General features: G+C 52.3%; 1 protein-coding gene across 1 annotated transcript in view; it reads left to right on the top strand.

Annotated features, from left to right (window-relative positions):
* Nkain1 (sodium/potassium transporting ATPase interacting 1) overlaps positions 1-14187 on the top strand; it is a 40014-nt gene extending 25827 nt beyond the window's left edge. Inside the window, exons 2-7 of the mRNA XM_042695738.1 lie at positions 9576-9713; positions 11309-11389; positions 12671-12868; positions 13694-13754; positions 13995-14076; positions 14166-14187. Of these exons, the coding sequence (XP_042551672.1) occupies positions 9576-9713; positions 11309-11389; positions 12671-12868; positions 13694-13754; positions 13995-14076; positions 14166-14175 (570 nt within the window). The 3' untranslated portion in view covers positions 14176-14187. The remainder of the gene's footprint in view (positions 1-9575; positions 9714-11308; positions 11390-12670; positions 12869-13693; positions 13755-13994; positions 14077-14165) is intronic.
* Positions 14188-18370: the final 4183 nt, after the last annotated feature.

Here is an 18370-nt window from a genome sequence, read left to right on the forward strand (position 1 = left end):
GATCTGAGGATTGCGGTTCAAAGCCAGCCCGGGCAGGAGAGACCGTGAGACTCCTATCTCCAATAAACCACCAGAAAAACGGAAGTGGCGCTGTAGCTCAAGTGGTAGAGCGCTCGCCCTGAGCTGAAGAGCTGAGGGACAGCGCCCAGGCCCAGAGTTCAAGCCCCAAGACCAACAAAAAAAAAAAAAAAAAGAATTTCACAAGCTTTTATTTCTGGACTGGCCGTAAACCTTAGTCTTGATCTCTGCCTACCATCTCTACCTCCCAAATAGCATACATTTACAGGTTTGAGCCGCTGCACCTGGCTTTCTCCCCCTTCTTCTCCTCCTGTTCTTCCTTCTCTTCCTCTTCTTCATCTTCTTTTTTTTTTGGTGGTACTGAGGTTTGAATTTAGGGCCTTACACGTGCTAATCAGGCAGTCTACCTCTTAGCTGTGTCCCCAGCTCAACTTTGTTGTAAAATTACAGAAATTAGGGACTGGGATGGTGGCTCAGTGGTAGAGTGCTTGCCTCACATGCATGAGGCCCTGGGTTTAATTCCTTAGCACCACATAAGCAGAAAAAAAGCCAGAAGTGGTGCTGTGGCTCAAGTGGTAGAGGGCTAGCCTTGAGCTGAAGAGCTGAGGGACAGCGCCCAGGCCCAGAGTTCAGCCCCACGACTGACCCTCCCAAAAAAAAAAAAAATTACAGAAATTAGCTGAGCACCAGTGGTTCACGCCTGTAATCCTCGCTGCTCAGGAAGTTGAGATCTGAGGATCTCGATTCAAAGCTGGCCCAGGCAGAAAAGTCCCCTGAGACTCTTATCTCCATTTAACCACTCAAAGAACGGACATGGTGCTCTAGCTTAAGTGTTAAAACATTAGCATTGAGCACAAAGAGGCTCAAGGACAGCGACCAGGCCCTGAGTTCAAGCCTCAGGGCCAGCAAAAATAAAAAATTCATAATAGTAATAACAATCTTTAAAATTACAGGAGTGTGTATATGTAGGAGTCTCTCTTCTCGTGACAATGTCATCTTTCTCTGGCTCTAGATTTTGCAGTTAGTTCCTATACCTTTGGAGTCTTTTTTTCCTTCCTTCCTTAACAATAGAGTTGGATTATTCTTCAGCTTTCTTTGTTTGACAGTGATCACTCTGGCCATTGGCCACTATCCTGGGACACAGAAGCTCTGGAAGAGAGAGAGGGGTTCTGGGGGGATAGGCAGGCATTGCTGGATAGAGGAGGCCCCGCTGTCACAAGACTCATGAGGCCAGCTTCATCTGCTCTGAGCTTGCGCTAAGTCAGGCCACACGCTTGGTATCTAGCCCAGGGCCTGGCATAGAGGAGGAGCCAAGAAGTCTCTGTTCAATGGATTGAGTCCCTTCCAGCCATCTTCCACTTCCCCTGCCAAAGACACGTTCCCCCCACTACCCCCCCCCCACACACACACAAAACACACACACACCCCTCTGTGCCTCTTCCCGTGAGGCTCTGTTTCACTGTTTCTTTCAGCTGGTGCAGACATGGCTCCAGCCCCAGGTGGGGACCAGCTTAGGCCTGAGGGGCCCTTCCCTTAGTGGAGTGGGTTATGAAAGGGCTGTCCCTCCCTGCTGTCACTGTACCTGTCCCTAATGAGGGCTGGGCCAGCAGATCCCCAGGGCTTCTTCCACCAGCCTGCTGCCGGCTTCAGCCCAGCCCCTCATTTCACGCATGAGGGGCTCAGTTGAGATTCATTTTTTCAGCTGCCTCAGAAATCTACTAGGAAAGTGGCCGGGGGAGGGACTTGAGTTTGAGGGTACCGTGAAGGCTGTGGCCATGTCCTGAGCACCAATCAGGTGCCAAACATGGGCTGATGTAGAGCTGTATGTGGACTGCATAAATCTTTAGGATACTTTAAGACAGGTGCCAAACATGGGCTGATGTAGAGCTGTATGTGGACTGCATAAATCTTTAGGATACTTTAAGACAGGTGCCAAACATGGGCTGATGTAGAGCTGTATGTGGACTGTATAAATCTTGAGGATACTGGAAACAATAAGGAAACCAAGACCCAGAGGTTGTGTGGGGCCCCACCCCACCCCCACCCCTGCCTCAGCCAACCAAAATCATTAAGACCCAGACCTGGGTTGGACTAAGCCTCCCTCCAGAAACTTCTGGGCACCTCTCTGTCTTTCCCCAGATGACCAGACTTAGACTGTGTCTAAGACTTACAGAGACAGAGCTAGAAAATTGGCCCAGGAAGCAGTTGACTTGCAGAATTGGCTGTGGAGGGCTTGGGTGCCAGAGGCTTCTGATGGGCTCGGTGGCCTTGAGCCCGGCCCCCTCCCTGCCCTCGCCCCTCACCAGCTTCCTGGGGCTGAGGTGGGTCCCATCTGCATAATTCATCCTCACCCCCCACCTGGGGTTAGGCTCCTGGGGTTGGCGTCTAGACAAGCACATCCTACTGAGAACAGAGGCAGCCCTGACTCGGGGCTGAAGGTTCCCATGGCAACTGCATCCCCCTCCGCTGGCAACTACCCGATAAATAAATAATCAGGGGTGGGGGCTGGGAGCTGAGCGGGGGAGGGGCAGCAGAGGAGTCTGGGGCTTTAGGCTGCACCGGAGGGGGGGGGGGGGCGGGCACTGATAGTCTGAGAAGGCTAGGGGAGGGGAGTTGGTATTGCCAGGTGAGGGGAAACATGGGAGAAAAGTGGCCCCATGGGACTTTTGTGCAGAAGTTCATGATACCTGGCCACTGGGAGGAGGGAGATGAGGTTGAGGATCTAACCCTGAAGCTGGTCACGTGAGTGGATGATATAAGAGCTCAGAATGCTGGTAAAAGGCCCCATTTGGGCATGTTAAGGTCACTGTGTGTACATACTAGGTGTAATGGTACACGCCTGTGGATTGCAAGCACTCAGGCTGGATTGCCAAGCTAGGGCCACATAGTGAGTTCTTTGTGTGTATTTGTGTTGATTCTGGGGCTTGAACTCAGAGTTGGAGTACTATCCCTGAGCTATTTTGCTCAAGGCTAGCACTCTACCACTGGAGCCACAGCTCCACTTCAGCTTTTGATGACACTTAATTGGAGATAAGAATCTCACAGACTCTCCTGTCCTGCCTGACTTCAAACCTCAATCCTTAGATCTCCTGAGTAGCTAGGATGACAAGCGTCAGCCATCGGCTTGCAAGTTCTTGTCTCAGCAATAACAAAACAACTGGGTATGCATAGCTCAGTGCCTGGATGCTCAAGCCCTTGGGTTCCTTTCCCAGCACTGCGGCAAAGAGATGGAAAGTCCGCCCTGAGCCACCAGTGAATTGTGAATTGTAAAAGGGCTGCCCTGGGTGGGCCATTCCTGGCTTTTAGGGGACCTGCATTTCCTGCGAGCAGGAAGTGGGGTGAGGTATGGGCCTGAGCTCTTGGCTATTCAGGGCCCGGACTGTAAGAAGATGAGCTGGCACCAGATCCAGGGTGGTGGCTGGAGAGGAGAGAAGGAGGTATAGTTTTTAGAACCTGTGTTCCGCATACTGGGAAGAGCTCAGTGGGTGAGAAGCAGGAATCTCTGCCCCCAGGGAGCCTTGCCATCCAGGCTGTAGGAAGGTGTGGACTTTAGCTAAAGATCAGAGCCATGGAAAAAGTAAAATCTGGAGCTGGGGGAGGTAGGGAATTCTGCTGAGGAATACAATTTTAAACAATTCTGATTCTTGTTATGCCCAGCCCTATGGCCAAATCACACCCATTATGTTGGCAAAGAAACTGAGGCCTGGGGGATTTAGTGACTTGCCCAAGTTTGTGCCATGTCCAGTGGCACCAGGGTTCCAATCCAGGCTCTCTGGATAAAAACCAGAGAAGGGCGCCATGGGCGGGAGGAGGCATCTGCAGTCAAGAAGGACCAGGAAAGCCAGGCACTGGTGGCTCACGCCTGTAATCCTAGGAGGCTGAGATCTGAGGATCACGGTTCAAAGCCAGCCCAGGCAGAAAAGTCCCAATGAGACTCTTATCTCCAATGAACCACCAGGAAACCGGAAGTGGCACTGTGGCTCAAGTGGTAGAACGCTAGCCTTGAGCTGAAGAACTGAGGGACAGCACCCTGGCCCAGAGTTCAAGCCCCATGACTCACCCAAAAGAAAGAAAGAAAGACCAAGACGCTGAGCACAGAATGTGTCTGCTGGATTTGGTGACACTGAGGCCACAGGTTTCCTTGGCTGAGCAGAAAGTGGGCATGGTGGTGGCAGAGGGGCGCCATGTACAGTCTAGAGCTAGCTACATGAGCAAGGCAGGGTGGTTTTTCAGTGACAAAGTGAGCGTTCAGGAGTGGAGAGGACAGGAAGAAGAGGGGAGGGAGCAAGGATGGAGCCTCAGAGGTCAGTAGCACTCTGCAGCGCACTCATGCTGTCCCAGAGCGACTCTAGCGCCGCTGTGCAGCTCTTGTGAGCCCATGGGGTCTGATCAGGTGTGGAGAGCGCGGAGGAGGTGCTGTGGGCCCAGGGCAAGGCTGAGGCGCTGGGACTGTGGGATGAAACTGGACCAGCGTCCTGAGGGCCTTGGGAGGTAAGTTGGGGCCAGAGGCAGGGCTGTGGGTGGGGCTAAGGAAGGTCATGGGAAGGCATGTGACACAATCATCCAGGTGCCAGAGTAGGCTGGAAGGTCAAGTGTGTTTTTAGAGCTGGGGCAACACCGGAGCCCAGTGGCTGATGTGGTCAGCCGTGGAAGGAGCCAGGGAGCCACAGGTGCTGAAGCTCAGGGCCACAGGGTTATGTGGCCTGGATGCAGCATGGGGGGGGGGGCGGGCACCACCCCAAGCTCAGGCCTGAGGAGCATGAGGGGAGAAGGACAGGCAGGGCAGGGGCCGGGGGTGCTGCTGGCTTGTAAGGTATAAGAAAGGAGCGGAGGCTGACAGTCACCAGGCCTGCTTCTGAGCTGCTGCACCCCGGTGGGCAAGGGGCCGGCCTTCTTCCATCGCTGCCAACCAGCGGCTGTCACCCGGCACAAGCAGAGCTCTGAGCATTCGACGTGGTTTTCCACTGAAACAGTAACGTGAAGGCCTGGGTGTAGCTCATTGGAAGAGCACTCACTTCACCTTCAAGAGGCCCTGGGTTCTCCAACACTGCTAACAGTGCCATTGAGATGATAATCTGCTGGGGGTTAATTGGAGATAAGAGTCTCTCAGATTTGTCTGTTCAGGCTGGACTCCAACTTTGATCTTTACATTTCAGCCTCTTGAAATCCAAGATCTAGCTAGGATTACAAGCATGAGCCGCTAATGCCTGGAATAGCTCAGGCTTTTCATTCTCCTTTTCTACTTCCCAAGTGCTAGGATTATAGGTATGCATCACCTAACTCTTTGGGAGGCTGAGATCTGAGGATCACGGTTTGAAGCCAGCCCAAGCAGGAAAATCTGTGAGACTTTTATCTCCAACTAACCACCAAGGAAGTTGGAAGTGGCGTTGTGGCTCTAAGTGATAGAGTGCTGTCCTTGAACAAAAAAAACTCAGGCAGGGACAGTGCCCAGGCTCTGAGTTCAAGCCTCATGACCAACAAAAAAATAAAAATAGGGAAGGTATCTTTAAGTCTGTATCACCTGGTCCTGTTTATGGTGCTGAATACACTGGGTTTTATGGATCTCCTATCTACCACCCCTACTAGGATGGTGACCCCAAAAGGGACCCCAACTTACTCCCAGGGCCAGTACAGAACCCCATATAGATGAACCATTCTGTGAATATGTAAACAGTGAGATTTGGAGGTCAGAGGGTGTCATGTGTCAGGTGGATGGTGAATAGATGTCAGGAAGGAAGGAAAGGTTGGGCGTGAATGGGGAGACGGGCGGATGGCTGTGAGGGTCAGGGCCAGCCAGTGGCCATGTTCAGGGACAGGAGCTCCTGGTGGGTCTTGAAGGACCCAAGCACACACCATGGAGGGAGTGGAGCTGCACTTAGACCAAGGAGGTAGATAGAACAAAAAGAAAGGAGCGAAAGAGGGGATTTGAGCTGTTGTGTAAGACTCTTGGAGGCAGGGACTGAGGTAATGATGGATTGAGCCGGATCCTCTCAGACCTTAGTGCCAAACTAAGAAGCTTAGACTGTGAGGTCGTCTATTAATTAGCCACTGTTTATCACGTCTAATTGTCTGTCGGTTTGTGATATCTCCATGTCCTCACAACACCTTCTCTGGGGAGGGCTTATCTATTCAGAGTGGGAAAGTGAACTTGCCCTGAATTATACAACACAGCTAGACTTGGAACCCGAATCTGGGTAACTCCAAAGCAGCTGTGCTGCTTTATTATTTTTTAAAACTGTCCCCCGATGTTGATGTTCTTAGTGAGGTGGCAGGAACAGAGGGGCTTTGATCTCGTGGGTCAGGTGGGGATGGGGTAAGATCACTTGGATGTATTTGGGCAGGGCGTCTCCTCAGCCACACCATGCTCGAGCACAGCTCTGCCACAGCCTGCCCATCCCCCATCCTCTGATGAGGACCTTCTTCCCTAGGACCAGGCACCAGATGACGTGTAAGCACCCGGTGCACCCAAACCACCAAGCTAGGTAGAGTCCGGGTGAAGGGAGGAAAATGAGAGAGCAGAGGGGAACACGACAGAGACACTGTGGCATTGTGCCCTGGGCACACCTTGGGGCAGCGGATTGTCCACAGGTCACAGACCATGCGAAGTCAAAGCTGGATTATCTGCCAGGTGCTGGTGGCTCATTCCTGTAATCCACAAGAGGGCAAGGCCCCGAGCTAAGTCCCAGCACACACACACACACACACACACACACAGGGTTGGCTATCTGTGGATACCTGGTGCCCTGGTTGCTATGCGTGGGTCAGGAGCCTGAGACACCACGGTCATGGTGACCTGCCAAAGCTGCTGAGCAGAGACAGACGCTCCACCCAACCTGTGTCTCTAGATACACTGGGGCGTTGATGACACACAGGTGGCAGAGAAAGGCCTATTCTGCCACCATCCTGCTGGGCAACCTTGGCCACGTCACTTCGAGCCTCTTGAGTCTCAAGATGAGATAAATCCCAGTCCTGGCCTATGCCAAGGAACAGCCAGAAAGAGATGAACTCGGAAAGAGCCCTGCCAGGAGAACCACCAACCAGCGGCAAGCCAGATGGGAAGAGGCCAGGGTTGGACCAGGCGCTGCCAGACTCCGCTCTCTCCCTTGCTCAAGCCTGCAGCTTCCTTGGTCTCTGCCCAAGCTTCGCCATCTGCGTGGTGGCATCCGGTCCTCCTCCTCCCGCCTCCTTGCCAGGAAAAGGCTTCTGAGCACTCCTCACTTGACCAGGCCTCTTCCCCTCCGCTCCCCAGCCAGCACCTCTCTCCCCTCTGCTTTATTTGGTTGCAAGGCACAGATTTCAGAGGTACAGGGAGGGGGATCTGTGCTGGTGACGGATGCCTGTCATCCTAGCTACTCAGAAAGCTGAGATCTGAGGTTCGAAGCCAGCCTGGACACAAAAGTCTGCGAGACTGGGCTGGGAAGGTGGCTCAGTGGTAGAGCACTTGCCTTGCATGCCTGAGGCCCTGGGTTCGATTCCTCAGCACCACATAAGCAAAAAGAAAAAAGCCGGAAGTGGTGCTGTGGCTCAAGTGGTAGAGCGCTAGCCTTGAGCTGAAGAGCTGAGGGACAGCGCCCAGGCTCAGAGTTCAGGCCCCACGACTGGACCAAAAAAAAAAAAAAAAAAAAGTCTGTGAGACTCTGATCTCCAGTTAGCCACCAAAAAGCCGGAAGTGGGTCTGTGGCTCAAGTGGTAGAGCACAAGCCTTGAGCGAAAAAGAGAGTGCAAGGATGTAAATTCAAGCCTCAGTATCAGTACAAAAAAAAAAAAAGTGGAGGGAGGGAGAATGTTTTAGGAACGGCTAGATCCTAGACCTGCAACCATTCTCCTCCTGAGACAGCCCTGTCTCCCAAGGGGGCAAACAGAGGTAGCCACACAGCTCCATTCAATACCCTGGCAGAGACAGAGCAGCTGTGTCTCTGTTGTCTCCACAGATACCCAGTGGTCCTCAGGAGCAGGTACAGGCGCATGCGCATTCCTGACCCCCGTCTCTATGTCTCTCCCTCCACCCCCATTACTAGAGTTTAAACTCAGTCCTTGCACTTGCTTATCTTGATGGCTTGGCTGGCCCTCGACCACTTGAGCTATACATCCAGCCTAGCATTTTGCTGCTTATTTCTCAATTGGGGTCTGATGGACTTCTACTGGGGCTAGCATTGAATTATGGTCCTCCAAATTTCAGCTTCCCAAGGAGCTAGGATTACAGACATGAGCCACTGGCACCAAGTACCATCTCTTTGTCTCCCATTATTTGTGCTGGTACTAAGGCTTGAACTCAGGGGCAGGGCATACCCCTTTTGCTTTTTTGCTACCACTTGAGCCACACCTCCACTTCTGGCTAATTGGAGATAAGAGTCTCACAGACATTTCTGCCTGGGCTGACTTCAGACTGCAGTTCTCAGATCTCAGCTTCCTGAGTAGCTAGGATTACCAGTGTGAGCACCTGGCTCCATCTCTCGGTCATTGATTATTTGGCTATGCCTAGGTTAAGCTGCTCTGTCCTAAAATTAGGAATAGAATCAGCCTTTCCTAAAGCCACAAGCACATGTGGTGGGAGGTGGCTCTCCAAAGCAGACAGATTCATTTGAGAAAGAGATAGCAGACAGTTAAACACAATAGTTATCCTCTGCACCTTAATTCTTAAGCTTGTCAGATGAGATTAAACCGAGACCTGCTGGGAAGAGAGTGGTGATTGAGCCCTTCATGTATCAGTTAGCTTTTGCTGCATAACAAATCATCCCAAATTGTGACTTAAAATAGCTCAGGATTTTGTGGGTGAGTGAAATGGCTCTGATCTGGGCCTAGCATCTTTGGTCAGCTGGTGGGTTGGCAAGCCCAAGAATGATCTAGGCTGGCCTGAATCACATGTCTGATGATTGACTGGCTCAATCATTGCTTCTCTTCCGTGTGTGTCTGGACGGTCAGCTCTGGCCTCTTCACGCAGTGGTCTCTGTTAGGATGACAGCAGTGGGTAAACTCCAGTGCAGCCGCACCATTCACACCCGACTTGTGTTCATTTTCTGAAGTCCCATTTGAGCAGAGCAGGTGATGGACCCAGTACAACATTAGTGTGCAGCAGACCACCTCTAGGCCCAGAAGCAGGAAGCGGAAGCGCATGAGACTCGTTTCGCGTTGGTCTAGGGAAGGGGAATGAAAACCATCCTTTCTCTATGGCCCAGAGATCCCATAGACCAGGACGGCCTCCAGCCAGGGATCCTTGCTGGAGTTCTGCAGGGATTCTGGCTGGAGTTCACCTGCTGGCGGGGTCAGGCTACCCTGAGTCTCCCAGCTTCTGAAGGAGGGGAAGGGATAGGCGCTCCAGTGGCTTGTGGGGAGGGTCTCCTGAGCAAGAAGGAAGATATTCTGAACCTTGGCTCCTGCTTTTCCTCAAAGTAATGACCAATCTAACTTGGGGGCCCCCCCGACCCTCGCCCATTGACTTGCTCTACCTCCCAGCATCCCCTTGGTACTGAGAGTCTTGGGTCTCATCACCATGGTAACTGGGTCACCTGCTCCCCAGGGTCAGGGAGGTGCAGCCGACTCAGCTGGTCTCTCCACAGGTGGCTGCACTGCAGAGGCAGATCTTTGACTTCCTGGGCTACCAGTGGGCCCCCATCCTGGCCAACTTCCTGCACATCATGGCGGTCATCCTGGGCATCTTCGGCACCGTGCAGTACCGCTCCCGGTACCTCATCCTGGTATGGCTTTTCTACCCAATCCCAAGCTGCCTCTCTCCACCCCTGTCCCTAGTCCCCCTTGCCCGGCCCACAGAATTTCTCCCCACTCCCATGGCCCAGCTGGGACCACTAGTGCCCGAATCTCAGAGAACACGCTGGTGTTTTCCATAAAGAATTTTCCTGAGGGAAAAAAAAAACAAAACTCAAAAGAGAAAATTTTTAAATATTCTTGCCGGGTGCCAGTGGCTCACGCCTGTAATCTTAGCTACTCAGGAGGCTGAGATCTGAGGATCACGGTTCAAAGCCAGCCAGGGCAGGAAAGACCATGAGACTCTTATCTCCAATAAAACACCAGAAAACCAGAAGTGGTGCTGTGGCCCAAGTGGTAGAGTGCTCGCCTTGAGCTGAAGAGCTGAGGGACAGCGCTCAGGCCCAGAGTTCAAGCCCCACGACCGACAAAATAAAATAATTCTTTATTGTTATTATAAAGGTGATGTGCAGAGGCTGGTCACATTACATAAGTCAGTAAAGAGTACATTTTTCAAAAACAAAAAAGAATTTCTTAGGGAAATAATACAAGCATAAACAAGATTTGTGTGGTGGCACAGCCTCAGACTTTCAGGAGCTCTTGTCTCATCGTTGCCATAGCTCGGGGAGGGAGAGTCTGGGAGGAGACTGGTCCTCCATCTGTGTTTTCCAGCTGAGGAGCTGAGGATCAGCCTTCCTGAGGCCACACAAGCTAGGAAAAGCAGAGGTATCCTGGGTGTAGCTATAATCCCAACACTCAGAAAGCTGACACAGGATTGAGTTTGAGGTCGGCTTTAGTGAGACACCGCCTCAAAAAATAATAACAATGATAATAATGATCCCAGCTGGGTACTGGTAGCTCATGCCTGTAATCCTAGCTACTCAGGAGGTGAATCTGAGGATCACAGTTCAAAGCCAGCATGGACAGGAAAGTCTGTGAAACTCTTAATCTCCAATCCATCACCAGAAAACTGGAAGTGGCGCTGTGGCTCAAGTGATAGAGCGCTGGCCTTGAGCTGAAGAGCTGAGGGACAGTGCCCAGGCCCAGAGTTCAAGCCCCACAACCAACAACAACAAAAAATCCCAAAGTCTCCACAAGTTTGGAGGTATCATTCAGGAATCTGTCTTTACTTCTAAACAAGACATGGTCTCACAGTACTGTCCTGGCTGACCACGGGCTCTGATACTCAAGTGATCCTCCTGCCTCAGCCTCTAGAGTTGCTGGGACTCCAGGTACCACCACTATTCCCAGAGTGACTCCAGTATGTACTAGAGATTGCCAGTTAGTCCAGTGGATGTTGTTCTCAGCAGAGTGAAGAATACATGGATTCCAGGGCCAGTCTTCCTTCTCCCTAGCTGTGTGATCTCCTGATGCTTCGATCTCCTCTCAGCCTTAGATTAGTGATGTCTGGACATCAATGTCTGCCCTATAGGATGTGGCTAGCACTTGTACACCTGAACATGCTCTCTGAAGTATCATCCTTCTTTTCCCTGCTGAGCCCTACTGCCCTTGAGCTCTATCTCCATTGACTCGTCCCCTCCTCACCCCACCCCAGCCCCCACCCTGAACTCCCCTCTGCTTTCCCCAGTACGCAGCCTGGCTGGTGCTCTGGGTTGGCTGGAATGCGTTCATCATCTGTTTCTACCTGGAGGTTGGACAGCTGTCTCAGGTAAGCCTCAGGCCTGGCTGTGCCTTAGGGTGCACCCAGACCTTTCCCATCCCGACAGCAGAGCCTCTAGTTCTTGGAAGATCATCTCTTTGAAGAGATTTCCCCCTTCCTCTACACATCCGAATAATCCGTGCCCTCCACTTCTATTTCCAAGCCCTACCCTTCTCATAAACAATAACGGAACAGATGAGGAGTGGTCCGTGTGAAGAGGCAGCTGGGGAGCCCGGTGGATCCCAAGCTCAGTGAAAAAGCAGCAGCTTGTGCTGGCCAGGAAACCTGCTCTTAGACCCTGTGAATCGTAGTTGGGTGTTTGGAGCAAGTTGGGGAAAATGCTCCCTTGGGTCCCATGCTGCTCACTCTTCCTCAGAAGGGAGAGAGACTTGTGTGGGTTCAAGGGAAACTGAGTGGCCCAGGTCACACAAAGAGCTCTTGAAATGGGAGATTATCTGGCTCGAAGAAGAGCAAGCCCAGAGATAGGACTTCTATTCTCAGAAATAAAGGAAGCCAAATCTGTGAACAGGAGCCTTGGCTTTGTGATTTGACCCTGCTCAGTTCCAATCCTAGCTCTTAACTTTTCCCAGCAGTGTCAACCTGGGCAAAAAGACCAAAAAATAAAAATAAAAATCGTGTCTTCTGAGCTTCAGTTTCCTCCTCTAAACAGTGGAGGCAGGAATGCTACTGCCTGCAGTCACCACAGAGACAAAACTATCACACATCCAAGTGCTTCACCTGATCAGCTTGCCTCCTGCTGGCTAGGCAGACACTCTACCACGTGAACCATGCCCCCAGTCCATTAGCAAATCTCGGTCTGTCTGAGGAGAGCCCAGATGCCAATTCCTGGGCTGCTCACTCTGGATGAGAGGCTGAGGACCTAGACCATCCACTTCTCCTGAGACCACAGACCTTCAGAGGGAGGAGGTGCCCAGGCTCACACCTAGGGAGAATAGAGGAGACCACGTTGGTTGGGAAGGGGTCTCTACTGAATATCACCCGTGGCTGGAGAATTGAGACTTCCCACATTGTCCCGACCTCTGTGAAATTCAAAGGCTCTTGTGTGTTCAGCTCCAACCCCTTTCCATCTCAGTGATAGAAACACGACCACCCAGTGCCACCTGCTGGCCAAATGTGAACATGCAGGTTTAGTCTTCCTCTGTTCCCTTCACAAAGCAAGCCAGAGGGGAGGCTGCAGCTGCAGCCTGTCCAGATGTGAAGTAGGGTCTGGGAAGGGATCTCCCGGTCCCTCCCCTGCCTTGCTCAGTATCCCAGGCCCTCTGCTCCCAGGACAGGGACTTCATCATGACCTTCAATACATCCCTGCACCGCTCCTGGTGGATGGAGAATGGGCCCGGCTGTCTGGTGACTCCTGTTTTGAACTCCCGCCTTGCCCTGGAGGACCACCACGTCATCTCCGTCTCTGGCTGCCTGCTTGACTATCCCTACATAGAAGCCCTTAGCAGTGCCCTGCAGATCTTCCTGGCGGTAAGATCTGCTCTCCAACTACCTACCCTAGCCCTTTTCTTTATCCCTAGTTAAGAGCTAGCGCCAGTGGCTCAGACCTGTAATCCTAGCTCCCTAGGAGGCTGAGATCTGAAGGTCACAGTTAGCCTAGGCAGGAAAGTCTGTGACACTCTTATCTCTGATCACCAAAAAGATGGAAAGGAAGCAGCCTTGAGTGCAAAAGCTGAGAGACAGAGCCCAGGCCCTGAGTGTAAACCCCAGTATCACCCTTTAAAAAAATATTTAAAAAAAGATCGGGCCCTAAGTCTTCCAGCTGTCTGTACCTCTGCCTGGATCTATTTCCTTATCTCATGTTACCTCCCTTCACCCAATCTTGTCTGTGTGGGGAAGAGAAGTTCATGAAGAGGATGAACATCAGATCATGAGTCTATCCTGTTTAAATACCTAGAACACCCCTGGGCCCTTGGGTAAGTCACTTTCTCTCTAAGCCTTTTTCTGTTTTGTTTTCCTTTTGTCAGTCATAGGGCTTGAACTTGGGGCCTCGGTGCTGGGCCTGAGCTGTTTTCACTCAAGGCTAGCACCCTGCACTTTGAGCCACAGTTCTACTAATGGTTTTTGAGTGTTTAATTGGAAATAAGTCTGCTGGGTCTGGCTTAGAATCATGATCCTCAGATCTGAGCCTCCTGAGTACCTAGGATTACAGACGTGAGCCACCAGCATCCAGCTATATTTTTGACTCTTACCTGGAGTGTGTTGAACTTTAAGCCTCCTCCCCACCCCATTTGGCTAGACAATGTTTTGTGAAGGAGAAACAAAACAAAACTGATGTGTCATCTCTGCACCCAGCTCTTCGGCTTCGTGTTCGCCTGCTACGTGAGCAAGGTCTTCCTGGAGGAGGAGGACAGCTGTGAGTATAGCCCCTAGGGGTGTGAGGACCCCCCCCTCCTCGCCCCCCAACACGGCCTGCATGTCAGCACCTCGGACAGGGCTTGGCGGGAGGGTGGGTGGATGGGGTGGGCATTGCCAGCCCTCCATCCTGTCCTGGGGATGGGATCCCCCCCAGCCCACCCCCCTGCGCCCTCCTCCACTCCCTCAAGACGCAGTCCCCCCTCTCCTAACTCAACCCCCCCCCCCCCCCCCCCCGCAGTTGACTTCATCGGTGGCTTTGACTCCTACGGATACCAGGCGCCCCAGAAGACGTCGCATTTACAACTGCAGCCTCTGTACACGTGGGTCCCGGCTGGGTGGGGCCGGGGGGCGGGGGTGCAGCCGGACGGCACTTATCCGAACCCCCTAACCCGCCTCTTGTGTCCCGCAGGTCCGGGTAGCTCCGGCCCCGCACCCAGCACCCCGGCCGGCGCGGGCTGGGGTACCCCGCGGCCGCCGCCGGCCCGGCGGCGACGCGCAGGCGCGCCCCCTGCCGGCGCGCGGGCACACTGCAGCCCAAGGAGTGGACTTGCGCTTGGATTGGACTCGCTCTTGGCCCTGGACAGTGGGACTGCAGGACTTCAGGGGCGGGGAGGGGGATGGGGGGGGTTTGTATTTTTTTTTTAATCTCAATCTTGGCGTGGGCCAGGGCCTTCCTCCCTTTTTCAGCCTCTCCCTTTTACCCAGCATCTTGCTCTCTGGTCCAGAGAGAGAAACAGCAAGACAGACAGACAGACAGACTCACCCCCATCCCACCACTCATTCATCAGCCCTGGGCAAACATACTGTGAACTAGGAGCAGGAGTCCTGGGTTCCAATCACACTCCACCACAAGCCACCCTGGGTGACATCTGACGAAGCCCCCTGCCTTCTCTGGGCCTCAGTTTCCCCACCTCCAGGAACTAAAGTGATCCCTTAGCAGATGGACTCTGTTAGCTTTCTCATTTGACTCTCTGTTCCCTCAGCTAGGCTGGGATTCTAACTCCCACTCTGTAGATATGGGAACTAAGACCCAGAGACGTGAAGAGACTTGCTTGAGATCACACAGCACCGCTTTGGTGGAGGTGGGCCTGGAGCCCCGTACACTCCCTGACGCAGCGGCCACGCCCAGCGCCAGCTCTCTCCATCCCATTTCCAAGCCCTCTTCCAGTCGGGACACGTCCATGCTCACACACTGCCACCACCACGCTCAAAGCAATACACCCGTTCGTCCCCTTGGGGACCGGATGGACACAGCCCAAAGCCTGGAACTTGGCCTGATCCACAAGGAAGCCTTTTGAGACAGCCTCTGTCAACCCTGGCCAATCTGAGCCAGGAAGACAGGGCCACAACTCACCCACCCTTCCAGGTCCCTGGGGCCAGGTCTCCTACTCCCATAATTCCATTTTCCTCCCTAGTAACCCCTGACGGTTCCATTCACCCCTCACTTACTGTGAGCCCCAGAGGAGGAGGACTGTCCCTGCCTGGATGCTGGCGTGTGTGGCCTTCCAGTGTTTGTGACCCCTCCAGTGTCCCCAGCAAGCCCAGGTGTTCTGAGAGGGAATGGTCCAGGAGGGCCGGCCTCCCCACCTCCCTCCACAGACACTCTGAGGTCCCTATGTCTTGCACACTGGCTGGTGAGTGACAGACAGCGGATCAGGCCTGTATTCCTGTTTGTGAAAGGGCCTGGGTTAGGAAGGAGGCCCGGAGGCTTGAGGACTGGGAAGGAAGCCTAGGCCATGGACCATGGATTACACACCAGAGAGGCCAGCTACGATGACCACAGATGCTCTCCTCCAGTCTTCCTTGAGCTGGGCTGGGCAGCGACTCCACTTTTGGTCTGCTGACCTCACTTCCCAGGCCTCTTTCTCCTCCAAGGGTTTAGCCACTGGTGCTCTAAAGCCTTTTGTTTTTGTAAGCTGGTTTTTGCAAGAGATCCCGGTGTCCTTCTCACGGGGACCTTGCAGGCTCCCCTCGTTTCCATGGAGGTGGGCTGATTAAAGATGGTGTTTTCTTCTCTCTCTGCCTGTGCTGCCCTCTGGGTCAGGAAGCCCTCCAAAGGGTCAAGACCAGGAAGCGATGACTGGATTGCCCTGGCCTCTGTACCTCCACTTGGCTGTGGACAAGTCACTACCCCTTGCTATCAAGAGGCTGAGATCTGAGGATCAAAGCCAGCCTGGGCAGGAAAATCCGTAAGACTCTTCATTTAACCACCAAAAAGCTGGAAGTAGAGCTGTTGCTCAAGTGGTAGAACACTTGCCTTAAGCAACAGAGCTCAGGGACAGCTCAGTTCAAGCCTCAGTACCTGTGCACACACAAAAAATGGCAGAGGCCACGACTCAAATGGTCAAGTGTCAGCCAAGCAAGCAAACTTGAGTGCAAGACCCTGAATTCAAATCCCAGTACTGCCACAAGAGAAGAAACAAAAAAAGACACACTTCCTACTCCCTAGAAAGCCTTGGGTTTTTCTGATTCCGTGTGTGTCCTGTCTGTGTTCCCAGGCCTCCTTCACTTCTTGACTCTTTCCCTTTGTGACAATGGAATTCCTGGCCTGGCCAGAGTGGGCAGCCAGTACCCTGCACATGGCTGGATTCCTGCATCCTACATGCTGGATCCTTTGATGGGGGTACAGCCTGGGTATCAGTACTAGCACTTACCTGAATCTTAGAAATCTCCCTAATGAGCCTGGCACTGGTAGCTCATGCCTGTAATCCTAGCTGCTCAGGAAGCAGAGATCTGAGGATGGAGGTTCAAAGCCAGCCCGGGCAGGAAAGTTCATGAGACTCTCCAATAAAGCACCAGAAAACCAGAAGTGGCACTGTGGCTCAAGTGGTAGAGCGCTCACCTTGAGCTGAAGAGCTGAGGGACAGCGCCCAGTCCCAGAGTTCAAGTCCCACAACCCACAAGAAAGGAATCTCCCTAATGGGTGCTGTCACCCGCTCTTCCCTGGTGACTTCTTACATAAGGACTCTCCATACACACACACACACAAACCCAACCTGGTGCCCTGTGCCACTCCATCAACCTTGAGTCTTGGGGTCCAGAGAAGAGTAAGTCAGACATTGCTTTCCAAGGGCTCCTGGCCCATGGGTAGCCTGCTGAGTGTGTGGGCAGAGGGTAACGGGAGGTGGGCACAAATGAGGGGATGGTGAAGTAACCCAACTTCCTGGGGCCAGTGGGACTCCAACCCACAATCAGCAAAAGGAGTCACCAACAATCAGTAGGCTAGGAATCTAAGGTACAGCGACTGCCCCTCACTATACCAAGACAGTGAAGAACAGCAGTAAAGTCAACTAGCTCAAGGTATGTAAAGGCAAGATCCATGGATGGGGGGGGAGGGGAGCACTTGCAAGTGTTCAGTGGTAGTTTCAGAGTTGACAAGCAAGGTACAGACGCAGAGCTAGCAGTTAATGATTACAGATGGCAGTTACAAGTCCAGTCATTCCAATAACCAAGGCAATAAGTCATCAAGGCAGAGTTCTTATCCCAAATCTTCCCAGCAAAGAAGCAAGTTAGTGAAATAGCAATTACACTCTCAATAAGCAAAGCAAACTTCTTAATTATCACACCCCAAATCAAACCACCTTCTAGGAGTTTCACTGTTAATGACCGAATTCCAATAGCCTGGTGTTTAACTCACTAATTTACTTCAAGCCTTTATCTTTGGGATTTTTCCTTTTTGGGGGGAGTGGGGGGTGGGGTCTGGTTGTGGGGCCTGAACTCTGGGCCTGGGCGCTGTCCCTCAGCTCTTCAGCTCAAGGCTACCACTTGAACCACAGTGCCACCTCCGGCTTTTTTCTTTTTGTTTATGTGGTGCTGAGGAATGGAACCCAGGGCCTCATGCATGCAAGGCAAGCGCTCTATCACTGAGCCACCTTCCCAGCCCCTGGGATTTTTCCTTTTAATGGCTAGCCTGGAGCTTTTTTTTCTACAGGGAGATCCTGCCTTTCAAGCTTCACCCTATTCTTAATAATCAATAATTTTGAGTTTCTAACTTCACATTTTATATTCTTTTGGGGGAGGGTCATCGCTATGGTAGACACAGGCATTATTGCAGCTCAGGAGACCCAAGAGGCTGAGGATGTTGGGGAACAGCAGAGGGAGAGCACATGGTATCTGGGGCAAAAGTGAAATTCGTTGGAGGAAGTTTCAGTGGGGAATGGATTCATTTCCTGTTGCTGTCATAACAAATTACCACAACCTTAGTGTCATTATTTTTCTTTCTTTTCTTTTTTTTTCTTTTTTGCTTGCCTCCCTTCCTTTTTTTTTTTTTTTAAATTTGTTGGTTGTGGGCCTTGAACTCAGCCTGGGCGCTGTCCCTCAGCTCTTCAGTGCAAGGCGAGCGCTCTACCACTTGAGCCACAGCACCACTTCCAGTTTTCTGATGGTTAACTGGAGATAAGAGTCTCACGAACTTTCCTGCCTGCACTGGCTTTGAACCACGATCCTCAGATCTCTGCTTCCTGAGTAGCTAGGATGACAGGCGTGAGCCACCGGCACCCACTGCCTCCCTTCCTTTTTGAACATAGTGGATTGATTTTAATGTCTCAAACCTAAAACAGAGCATATTTGTTGGGAGTTTTGCCCTTTGTGGGTCTCACTGGGCTAAAATTGAGA

Source organism: Dipodomys spectabilis, unplaced genomic scaffold (genome assembly GCF_019054845.1).
Source record: "Dipodomys spectabilis isolate Male_0828 unplaced genomic scaffold, ASM1905484v1 ptg000188l, whole genome shotgun sequence".
Classification (NCBI taxonomy): domain Eukaryota; kingdom Metazoa; phylum Chordata; class Mammalia; order Rodentia; family Heteromyidae; genus Dipodomys; species Dipodomys spectabilis.